General features: G+C 39.5%; 1 protein-coding gene across 1 annotated transcript in view; it reads left to right on the forward strand.

Moving 5' to 3' along the window:
* The window catches only part of LOC116698386 (ephrin type-A receptor 6-like), a 183,515-nt gene that overhangs the window by 43,335 nt on the left and 127,009 nt on the right, over positions 1-13,171 (forward strand). The window contains 1 exon segment of the mRNA XM_032530305.1: positions 3,009-3,672. Coding sequence (XP_032386196.1) covers positions 3,009-3,672 — 664 coding nt within the window.

Consider the following 13,171-nt stretch of genomic DNA (forward strand, 5'->3'; position numbering starts at 1 on the left):
GTAAAATTAATTGTGTGTGTTTGTAATTAGTAACTTTTAAATGCAAAATGATAGTTATGTGAATGTGGTTGTTGGTAATTAATAGCTTCATGCTTGGCCTTGCTCACCTAACCTTCCACTTACATCTTTTGCTTGTCTCTGTGAAAATATGTTGATTATAGTGTTTGGCTCATACCAGGAGACGGGGGTGTAAGTGTGGGTGAAGCAATAGCAGTAATAGTCAAAAAAGAATCCTACCCAACCGTATACAGTAAAAGCAAAATGGTTTGTATGTCAGTCTAAATTGAAAGCACACACAAACATAAAGGTAAATGCTGCGGTTTGTGGTGTGTCCAAAGCTGTATTATAAGCAAAATGATTTGAGAGACATTTTTCTCAGGCAGATAATTTGATTCTGTGTTGGTCTGTGTTGGCTGGTTTTGGGGTCACCAATGTAGCCAGTCCCCGCTCTAATTAAACCAGAGGGCCGTGCGGGACCAGGAGGCTAAAAACCCCATTACCTTCTCTCCCATCAATACAGGGAAAAGGTAACCTCATGACCCTGTAAAGCTGCCATACCCTGTAATCATGTGACCTGGAAGTTGCAGAGCTGAGGACTAGGCAGCTGGAATCAGACATCACTCTACAGAAAACCTACCCATAAATACCTGAAGGAATAATTGGAGAATAGATTGTTAGTTTGTTTATGTCTTTTATTTCCCTGTCAGTGTTGAGGATAACGTTCTGTCTGTTCATCATTTTGCTCAAGTGCAAGATGTTTTGACAACTAACTAACTAATATTTGATTGCCGTAATTTAATTTAAATACTAACGCCCTTTTGAGTTCCACGTCACCAAAAGTTGAATCCATGCCACTGTATTTCAAAAGAATGGCTACCCAAATGTAAATAAATTTGATTTGAATGAATCATTTTTTTCTAGTACAACTCTAAGTATTTGCCACGTGGTGAAAGGAGAACACTGATTTTCCCCAGTGTATGTTTTATTTGAAGTTTATATAACACCAACAAGTAGTTCAGGCTGGTTATGGTAAAGTAGTGGCGGGGAAAACTTTACAAAAACAAAAAAACACAAATAAACCTACAATATCTTGTCAAAAGAACATAACACAGGTCAACAAAAGAAAAGTTACAGGCTCATGGCTATTTGGGTGGCTATTGGGCAGCTATTTGGCAGAACTCCCTTTAAGGAGCTTCTACCACTTGTCTGTAAACAGGAAGCTCCCCCTACAGACAAACCAATGTCTGTGCATCAATCAAGACAATCAAATAACTGTTTCATGTAAAGACAACAAAACGACTTCTAATCATTATTATTATTGTCCTAACATATAATATTAACAATATAAATGTAGGGTCCTAAAAAGATGATTCCCTGGAACAATGATAATACATTTCAATGGAATGTAAGAAATTAGTTGAGTGGATATTTCATTGGGAGTGTGAATCATGACAGCACGCATGCTCAAATTATCATGATGATTTATGTTAGCAGGTTAGCATGCTGTGCTTACCATGTTAATATAACTCAGCCCCATAGGCCTGCACTCCATGATTAAGCGAAACATGGTGACAACCACCATCAAGCTAGAACATCAACTAGATTAGTACAGTAACACTGTGCAGAGGTAGATGGTAAGAGATTACAGATAGGTAATGAGTATGTAGCCTCACTGGGACTCTCCTAGCAAGTCCTCCAAATTAAAAATCTAAATGTGATGAATTATGAATGCTCACTAGAACGACACGTTATTAAACTAAAGTTATACTCGCTATCAACAGGACATCATACCAAAACTGTTACAAATCACTGATGAATGATACATCTGTTTTATTATGTTACAATCCTGTGGTTAAGCTTTAGTCAAACCGATAAACTACATTCAGGGAAAAATATTGTGATAAGTATGTAAATAATATTAGTGAAACTTTTTACTTTTCTCTTAAGGCCGGGGGAGCTACGTCATCATGGTTATAGTAATAAACATGGTTACGGTTCGAAAACAATCATGGTCATGCATTAAAAAAATAAAGTTGATTCATGGTTGGAAACTGGAAACCAACAGCAGTCTCCTGTCTGGAAGTCAGATGTTTTGTTGATCCATACTGTACATTCACCCTGATCTCTTCCTAACTTTCTATTGTTCTATAATAACGTCACCGTACTTCCTCCTTTGCTGTTGTCATGATTACTACTTTCTTGAACGATTAACAATATCATTCTTCTTGGGAGGGAAGTCCAGACTGCTCAGCAGCAGTCCAGACTGCTTTCCTTTCATGCAACTTCTAGCCCATATGTTATCTTTAAGGGTCTCATAATAGGCCAACACAGGCAGTTAAATTAAATTAAAAAATTAAATTAAATTGAATTAAATTAAATTAAATTGCAATTAAATTAGCTTATCACATTAATGCTCTAAAAGGACCTTGGAACCTTTTTGATTTCAATGACCCCATGGTGTATCCTTAAGTGCGACAATCAGGACAAACTTTACATTTTAAGCCTAACTAATGAAACCAACAATCTTCTTCATTCTGTCCATCACCCTTATATTGAACAGAGTTGCCTGCCGGGGCGACTAGATGGACTATGTAAATGAGTGCTGTATTTATATAGCGCTTTTCCAGTCTTAACAACTGCTCAAAGCGCTTTTACATCTACAAACATTCACCATTCACACACATTCATACACTGTGGCCGGGGCTGCCGTACAAGGTGCCACCTGCTCATCAGATATACACTCATACACATTCACACTCCGATGCACAGCACCGGGGGCAACTCGGGGTTCAGTGTCTTGCCCAAGGACACTTCGACAATGACTGCAGGGGCGGGGATCGAACCACCAACCTTCCGATTGGCAGGCAACCGCTCTACCAGTGAGCCACAACCGCCCCGGGACCTTTTAGGGACTTTTGTTCTTATCATTTAATTACAATTGATTAATCATTACGATTGTTTTGTTTTTCCCTCTTCTACCCCCAATCCCATTCTTATTTCATGTGTAGTGGGATGCCATCACTGAGATGGATGAGCACAACCGGCCCATCCATACTTTCCAGGTTTGCAATGTGATGGAGCCCAACCAGAACAACTGGCTTCGCTCCAACTGGATCTCTCGACAGGCTGCCCAAAAGATCTACGTGGAGCTTCGCTTCACCCTGCGTGACTGCAACTCCATCCCTTGGGTGTCTGGTACCTGCAAGGAGACTTTCAACCTCTTCTACCATGAGACTGATGAGGCTCACGGTGTCAAATTCAAGCCCCAACAGTTCACCAAGATCGACACCATCGCTGCTGATGAGAGCTTCACTCAGATGGACCTCGGAGATCGCATCCTCAAGCTCAACACTGAAGTGAGGGAAGTGGGACCCATGACTAGGAAGGGTTTCTACCTGGCGTTCCAGGACATCGGTGCCTGCATTGCCTTGGTTTCAGTAAGGATTTACTATAAGAAATGTCCTTTCACATTAAGGAACCTGGCCTCATTTCCGGACACAGTGCCTCGTGTGGACTCTTCTTCATTGGTGGAGGTGAGGGGGGCTTGTATTGACCATGCTGAAGAAAGAGACACTCCCAAACTGTTCTGTGGAGCTGATGGAGACTGGTTGGTCCCCTTAGGAAGATGCGTCTGCAGCATTGCTTATGAGGAGATCGATGGCTCATGTACTGGTGAGTTTTTCTGTCATTCATTTTGCTCTTCATTCATCAATGTAGCATGTGTTGAGTCTCCAGCAAGTCTTGCAACGAGAAAGTGGCTCTGGTTTAGAGTGTGGACCTTGTCGGTTTAATGCTCTAGTTAATGGGTGTAGCTATGTTAAAATATCAAGATCTGAGTTAGGCAAGTCTTGCCCCTGATCATCTTTTTGCCTATTTGAAACATGTGTTTTATATGTGTAAATCTTTAAGCTGATAGTTAGTTATACCTACACAGAAGTGTACACAAGTGTTCAAGGGTTGAGGATTTCTAAACAAAACTTAAGGATGAATGTTATTTTGTTTGAATGTTTACCATCTGTACGCTGACATGACCTGCATTCTTTAATAATTTACAACTGGAAACTGAAGGTTACAGTATTTAGCACAATTTGTTGTAATTTGCTTCCTACTTGACAGCACAGGTAAACTGTGCTGTCAAGTAGGAAGCTGATATCTCTCATCTAGTCCATTAAACATTAATTCAGTACTATTCGTATTTTCACTCAAATGCTTCCCTTACTTGCACACTTTCTGTATATTCCCTCATCTTTTTTACAGTCTTCTGTCTGTCCCCATTTATCCATCAACATTCTTATCAACATGGTTCTACATAAAGTATTACATAGCAACCTGTCCAGGAAGTCAATTTCTTATTTGAGCTGCTTAGCATACGTATGGATACATCGGATAGATGTGCAATGTAGATAGATAAAGTAGCTGAAAAAAAGTCCACAGGGCTTCATTTCCATGTCCTTCATGCATCATAACAATGCATGCAACAACTACAAATGTCACAATGTCAGTGGCTGTCAATCTTTCTACGAGCCCCTGTATTCCATATACTACTACGATTACTATGTATACACTCCAACGTTGTGCTTGTGTACATCGATGATCTAGAAAAGAGAGTTTATTCTTCACCTCCCGCTTCATTCCCTCCTGCTCCTCATCAGCCCTCCTTCATTGTCCTCTGCTATCTCCGTTATTGCTTGCTGCTAACTCTGGAGAATAAGATGAGTTATGAAGATAAAAAAAAAAATAGTGTGTGTGTGTGTCTATGTGTGTGTCTGTGTGTGTGTGTTTTCTTCTATATGGTCTGATAGTTATTGTGATGCTTTAATACTTTCTGTCTTATCTATCGTACAATATACTTTATTCTATGACATCAATTCCCCTTTCTAAGACACTTGCATTGTATTGCCTTGGCCTTTTGGAAACTGCAGGGGTTCAGAAGATATCATTTTTTGCAAGGCTAAGATGCACCCAGCAGTAACTCAGGTTATGTTACATGCAAGATTAGTAGAGGGGCTTGCTATGATAACACAAATCCTAAACAGGGTTATCAAGAAAAGTGAATGCTTGAATGGTTGCTTTTGAATTCAACATTTCCTCCAAATAGTTAAAATGATAGAAGTATTGTTCTATGTGTTTGTGCTAGTGTGTTTTTGTTCAACTTTTTCTTATTACTTGCAAGCATGATGATCAAATTTTTTAGATGTACAAAACACAGTGCATTAGTGAATTGTACTGAAGTGAAACACAGTGCTGCGTCTTGTGTTCAAGCTGAAGATCCAGGAATCAGAACTCTTTCAGTCGATTTACAGTCTGTCAGTGGGAGTTACATAAACAGAGAAATAAAGTGTTGTGATTGTAGAAGCATCTAGGAATGTTGTTGTGTATATCAGGGGTCTACCACCCGCTGTCCAAGTAGCCTTGGTTTGACAGTTTACCTCAGCTAGCTTCATCTTCAACTCTCTGATATGAGCTTTAGGTTATTATTGCCAGTAGCACCACTCACTGGGAATGCTATAGTGTAAAAAAAAACATACCTTCATTAAAGGTCATACGCAACTTCTTTTTAAGTGTCATGTCAGGTCAACTGGTACACGTGTCTGTAATCTGCAGTTAATAAATCTGCAATCTACAAGATGCCAAAGGTACTTACAGAGAAACTAACTGCAAAAAGTGTCCATCGACTCACTTAACTAACAAAGTCTCTTAAACAGGGTCTGAGCATTCTGTCATCTTGACAAGTAACAATATGGTGTTACTTAATTAAAACAGATTTTAATGCCTGCAAGTGCTTTAAATCCACTGAAAAAGCTTGAAAAAAAATTAAGACACTTGCACACAAACTCAATCACAGTACAAGGCTATTAGATTTAAATAAAGACAATGTACCCCCACTATGCCTTTACCAAAAGTATTGACACAAATTTTACACAATGCAATTTTGTTCCCCTCCACATCTAGCCAACACCACCACAAACTACAGCCTTCTTTGCTTAGTGCTCTTTTGTAAAAGGATTTCAAGACTGTTAAATGCTCTTCTCCTGCCATCCAAAACCAGATGTCCTTGTACAGTTGATTAGGATTCATCTTGTGACACGGCTTGGTTTCCCAGCTGCACTAGCAGCTGCATTGCAATCAACGGGCCAGGGGTTAAACTGCAGCTGTGATTAGAGCCGGACTGTACCAAAATGGTTACTTCTTTCCCTTTATTATGATTCCCTATTTTTATATATAGCTGCTGTGTGGCAGAAAAAGTGTTGTAATGATGAATAATTTTGCTCTTGAGAACATGGAGGAAAAACAGATTGCAAAGTAAATTTGCCTGCAGGTTGATATGTATTGGCAGGCTTGTTCTTTATCCTAAAGGTGATTGTTTGATGTGGTGCATCCCAAAATCAAAATATAAAATGTACTCTGAAAGTGTGTAACACTTAAAAGAAAGAATTGGTACAGTGTTTATATATTTACCTTAAATTGGTCTTGTGTTTGCTTTACATATCAATCATTAGTCACCTATTGCGATCCATACAGGCCCCACCTACTGCATTCATTTTACTTTGCTCCTTTCTATCCTTCACCCCTCTCTCTCTAAGAAGCACATTTCACAGTTGAGTTAAGTTTAGCCCGTTGGGCAATGTGATGGCATTTTACTGCAATGTCAGCCCTGAAATGCAGCCCTTGCTCATTGTTCCAGGATTCAAACAAGCGTCATTATTAAAAACCTCCGCACAAGGTACCACTGGAGCGCCTGGGCATTGAAGGAAAAGGACTGAGGTGGCTGTCTTAGCTAATACTTCAATTCGCAGTTTACAACTGATTGGTCCTTCAAATGCTATGGCTGCTTGACTAGGTTGGGAAGAAATGACAGGTTTGTTATGCAATAAACAGGATCCTGATTCCAATCTCTGATTTTAGTAATATACCATGATTGATAATTGTTTTTAAAAGTACAGCACTGACCTTTGTGCTATTTATCTCTTGTTGCTCATGTGTTATGATTTGAGATTTAATGTTAATCCAGCTCATTCACGCACTGTTGCACTGTTCATGTTACATAGAAGAAATGATTGCTGTTTCCATCCTGAACGTGTTTTAGAGGGGAGAGGTTAAATACTACATATAACCTTCTCTAGTCAAAGTATTGTTACTCTATAATTGCAACAGATTCCTGTGAATGTTGCTATGGTATGAGCAGAGGTGTGGGCCAAAGTCCTTCCCAAATTGCTTTGTTTAGGTCTCACAAATAGTGCTGCTGATCAGTTTAGTATTTAAATTATTGTCATTAAATAACGCCAAACACCAGCCCAGCTACAAATATGTGACAAACACTCCAGTTGAGCTGTTTGAAGTATGAATGAAGGGCTTTAGCTCTTCTTCTTTTAAGGTATGAAAAAAGGACATGCTCTTCTCCCAGCTAAAGCCAAATAATCTTTTTTTTTTAATTCAACCCAGTGCCTTTACTCACAATAGTACTCTAATCCCCTATTATTTGCTGAATGACATTTAGAGTGTCAGTAAGGCTGAAGTTAATCATATCTATCAGCTAACAAAACCCCACAATGACCCACATTACAACTGGCATGCTCCTCCATGCATAGACTTAAACTGGCAACCACTTCATTTTAGCATATGTTTTTTTTCTTGATTCCATAAGGACTTTAATCCACCATTACCAGTGTGGTTATGAGACTAAAACATTACATGTCATTGTGTGATCATGTCTCAAAGATACAGCAGCTGGCCTTGTGGTAGATAAGATAAAGCTATCCTTTCAAGTTTTTTTTTTAGTTTTTTTTCCCACAAGTAGTATGGATAGGTTTGAGTGGGCACCCATATTCTAGTTTCTGCACTATTCCACTAATCTACAGCTGTCAGTAACACCCTAATTCTTAACGGTTTTGTTTTATCTGCCCAAATTATTGATATACAATGCGGTTTTGCCGTTAAAAGATTAGACAATTTGATTTTCTTTTTGTCAGGACAAAATAAAGAAACAAGTAAATTAATTAAATAGCTGTTGAGCAAGTTGTTTTAAAATGAAATCACAGACCACTACAGGGGTGGATTAAAATATGAAGGGTGTGTATGTGGCTACACATTAATGCCCCTGTTTCAACCAATAATTCCGGAAACAACAGCGTTGTCTGACACCGTTTTTAAGCATGACAAAGCAACAATTGAGTCATCACGTTCTTTGTATTCACTGTGGAGTGAATGAATGCAATGAATAAATGAAAAGGAGACATGTAGAGGTGGACAGGTGGACTGAACATTATGATTTATTTTTGCATTGACTCAGTGACCAGTGAGTGATATTTTGCACAGTAAGCCTTGCCACAATAATTCCTGGGCCAGTACAAAATACTACCACCAGTTTAGGGGTTTTGAAGTGCCAGGAACTACAGCAATGGAACAAAATGTAGACCCTTTGTTTTTCCTTTCAAAATGCAGGTGAACGTCCTAATATCCTCTTGAGGCCACTCACACATGCTATAAATGTACTGTCTTTCTCATGTGCAAGTGTGTGGTTGAACACTTTCTTACAGTAGTTATTGCTCTGTCATTTTCAGCTTGTTTCATTCTTTTTATATTCACTCTCTTTCTTTCTCAAATGCTTGAGGACAGGATGGATAGTGTTCATGCTCCATATCTAACCCCTTGATGGTTACATTGCTTACTGGATAGTGGTACTCAGAAACCAAAGTTTAATAGGAGCAATCATCATAGTTTTGGCTCAGATGGGCACACACTAACACACAAACACACAGCTATAGGACAATTTAAAGTCCATTCTTGTCCCACTATAATAGTGGTCAGAAGTTTCTTGTCTTCTTTGGTTCCCATAAATCAGTTAATTGGCGCAAAATCCATCACATGAAGGCTGTATTAATTGATGTAACTGGTCTATTCATGAACCCATGTAATATGTGTTGGGATTTGAAGTAATTTGTACTTTTGTAATTTCTTGATTACCAATTTAATTTTGTTGCATTGGATGTTTCTGAGTTCTTCATTGCTTATAGTTGTAAATGTAGCTTTATAAAAAAAGTGTTGTTGCACATTCCCTATAAAGAGAGCAACAGAGGCAGAGAGAGAAAGAGCTGAGGGAGGCAGAGAAAGCTTCTCCATAAAACAACCAGTTCTTTAACAATGTATCTCCAAGTACTTTTGACTCCATTCCTTTTAGTTACAGGTGATAGTGAGCATTGTTCTTTAGACTGTAAAACAAATAGTTTGTTTTATATAGTCTACCCTATGGTATATACTACGTGTTTATTACATCTATGTAAGCGGACATTGTGTGGTTTATTCTGTGTGTACCCCTGTACCCCTATACGTGATACCCCTGCATCCATCCAGTACTCTCTAGGCAACTGGCTGGTATGCCTTTGTCTAAATATAGACACATACAACTTCAATAAGAGCACTTCTTGGTGTTAATGCAAGAAAACACCTTGCTCCACCTAAATGATTGGCACACACATGCATTCAGTCTCACTCCATCTTTCCCCATCTCTCCATCCCCTGTCATTGTAAGACAATCTAGCTGATGTGGTTACCACTCAGTGTTTTACAGCAGCACATCTTGTGTGTTACCGGGATCTGTGTAAGAGCTCTCTGCAGTGCAATGAATAATGTAATCTGTGTGGGGTGTGTGTGTGTGTGTGTGTGTGTGTGTGTGTGTGTGTGTGTGTGTGTGTGTGTGTGTGTGTGTGTGTGTGTGTGTGTGTGTATGTGTGTGTTTGTGTGTGTGTGTGTTTTATTTGTTATATGCTGAACCAAAGTGGTTCTCCCCTGTGTAGGGCTGGAGCAAAGTTAGAACAATCTATTTGCATTTTAAACTAATGCTGTGCCACACACAGCAATTAAATATCACGCTGTGGCATTTTATTGCTTGACTTGTGCTCTTTTATAGTCCATTCAATTCTAAAAACAAAACAGTACTTCACAAGTTAAATACATAAAGCAGGACTGGAGTGCTCACAGATGTGGAAACTGATCAGATATTAATAATGTTATTCGTTTGAGATCACAATTTATTAAGGTTTAAATCACAAATTGTGCTGACAATTGTCAATTTTGAGCAAACATTTTGCACGGTCCAGCATGGCACTTGATGCACATCGGGTTTTCAGGTAGGCTACACATTGGTAATTGGGCAGCTAACAGGAGTAGCTGTATTAATCTTAATTGGCATGCTGGTAGAAAGTTTCACTTATAAGACATTTTCAATTACAGCATGAAGACAGTCAGACAACAATTACAGCACATATCCTTCAACCTGTCAGCCCACCAAATGAGATGTCACACAGACACACGCGTGAGGGAGGATGGCTGCACAGGCAAAGACGCACATAATGAATCACATGAAACACACACCAATACACACACCTAGGCCAAGACACAATAGCCCATACAACACGCCAAATCTACCTGGCATCTTGGTCAACAACCAACATGCATGCACAAACAGAAAAAGACCAAAATGCTTTCAAGCATTCACATCGGAGTGTTAATGCAAGAGGCCAACATGTTGCTCTCACAAAACATGCTCTAACAAACACCCTCAAGCAGACACACCAGGGGGCTCGGGCTGGCAACAGCACCAGGGCTGTTTACAGATGGGCCACACTGCAGGAAGACATTGTGACATTTCAGAAAAGGATGGTTTTAGTTTAACAAGCATAGTCCTTCAGGCTTAATTGGGTGTGTCTAGAGAGAGAGAGCGAGAGAGAGAGAGAGAGAGAGAGAGAGAGAGAGAGAGAGTGTGTGTGTATGCGGGTTGGGGATTGGAGATTGTCAGATAAATTTAACCCCACTTCAAACAGCATCAACAGACACACACTCTATGTGTGTTCTAAAGGATGTCTCTTCCTAAGGGCTGTGCTGAAGTATATCAAAGACAATGTCTCCAGCTTCTCCTTATCTAGCCTGAATATAACACTTAGTCATTTTCTCTTTCTCTTTTTTAATTCACTGTCCTATACTTTGTACTTTGTACTTGAATGCAAATCATAGAGTTGCAGAAACTGAATGCATGGGTTGTTGTTTGTCCACACAGTCATTGTATTAGCATTTGCTTCCGCAGCCATCACAAATAATATAATTGAAAGCTCTTTGAACGCCAACAGTATGCTAATACATATTTCCCCTGAGTTGTCATTAAGCTCAGTGTACCACTGAAAGGCATGGACTTTCCCTGCCAAAGGCTTGATGTGATTTGAATAATGCCCAGTGTAAATAGCTGCTGTCAGCCCACTGCTCCTTTGTCTGTCACTACATGCTGTCAACATGTGCAGCGAATAATCACTGGAAATGTAAAACATTCATAAGACATTATTCCAAATCAAAACTTTTAATGTCACATGTGAAAATTGATAGCATTGAAATAATACACACTGTATAGTACTAGGAGTTAAAGTTTGAAAAACTAATTATTGTTGAAGTTAGTAATTACCTGTTTAGCACAGTGTTACTCATTGCGCGGCTTGCGAGCCTCCTTTAATTATGAATTATTTAAGTATTAATTTGAGGCTCACATGGAAGTAAATAATACGGTGATACTATCATGCAGTAACGATATTTCATAAAAACAAAAAACAAGCAGGGCTATAACATAACCCTATGTCTGCTCTACTACACACATTTTTTTTTTTTTTAAATACCCAAAACATTGGCCTTACAAGATGGAAATATAGACTAGAAAATACATTTAAACTTGCTCTGCCCTTTGTTCATAACACTGACTTGCTGCTGGGTTGGCAGTTTGGGCGGTCTTTCCAGCCAGAATGTGCTTTTAGATGGTTAGATCCATGCGGGCTATTATTGCATATTGCATGTTCAGAGATGACAGATTGATAAGCAGACATGCTTTTTATGACTGGATGTAACTATTGATACTTTGTGGTAAAAGTGTCTCTCCTGTTGACTTTGTCCTATCAGTGTGGCTCTCCAACACATTCTCACTCCATCTCCTAAAATACTGGCGCTTGGTCAGGTGTCTTTGTTCTTTGTTATTGATGCTAAAAAGTCTCCTTTAGCGTATTTCCTAAACGCCCTTGGTCGGGACTATTGGCGTCCCTTTTGACGCTGTTATGTTATGGAAAAAGTTGTGGGTGGACTTACGTTTTCGTGACACGCAAGAATAACTTTAAGAAAGCAGCGGCAGACAAACCCCGCCTCCTTGGTGAAAGTCTTGTGTTTGACCTATCCCCCATCACAACCAAACTCCTTGCGCGGCATTTCTGCCACGCATACTACTCGCTAAACCCAGTGTAGCTGCTGCGCTCCCCAGTATGTTATACAAACACACTTAAGGGCTCCTTTTTTCATCCCTTTAGACACTGATACACACAAGTTTGGAGTGAGAACGGGTTGGGTTTTCATTTCAAAAATAGAGAAGACCACTGGTATAGTAAGTTGTCTCACTTGACGTTAAACCAGACCAACGTGATGCCGTTAGCTTGTGTTTTTTGTCATGTCTCATATTTTAGCTGTGTCAGGACTGACAATATCATAAAAGAAAAAGCATTCATTGTTTTTTATAATTTTTTTGTCAGAATGGGAAAAAAGAATCATTGAGACGAATGTTGGATAACATTCACATTAATCACAGCATTTTCACCAAAAATGATTTGTTTCAAATGCAGTGTTCATAATCTCCCTGCGCTGTTTGCATGTGACAGAAAAATGACTTGAACAAGACAACTTTGAACGAGAAGAGTTATTGCTTTTGCTAGATTATGCTGTCTTTGAATCCCGCAGACCTCAACTGTATTCTCGCCATGTGGAACTCCTTTGTCCCACTGATAGGTATTGACCATGCAGTAGGGATCAATGGCCTCTTGGCATAGTGAAAAAAAGGCGCCATCTGGAGGAGGCCATGGAGGTTGACTTGTGGGTTGCAGTGAGGGGAGGGTGGTGGGGTCATGATCTCATCGGTCATCTTCATACTCTTGCTGCAGCTTGATTTTTCCACTACCCGCTACTTACTCTCTGACACTCCGCTGGTCTGGAAAGGAGACTCAGTGAATTGCCATGGCAGACAGGGAGAAACCTGGTGTGACCCCAGCATTGCTGACAAAGCTTTAAACCAATACCAAAGTGTGTTAGACAGCAGAGTATGTTACAAATAAAGGTAGTTGACCAGAACACTGTTACTATGACTCCACCATCCATC

This window comes from Etheostoma spectabile, chromosome 11, assembly GCF_008692095.1.
Source record: "Etheostoma spectabile isolate EspeVRDwgs_2016 chromosome 11, UIUC_Espe_1.0, whole genome shotgun sequence".
Lineage (NCBI taxonomy): Eukaryota > Metazoa > Chordata > Actinopteri > Perciformes > Percidae > Etheostoma > Etheostoma spectabile.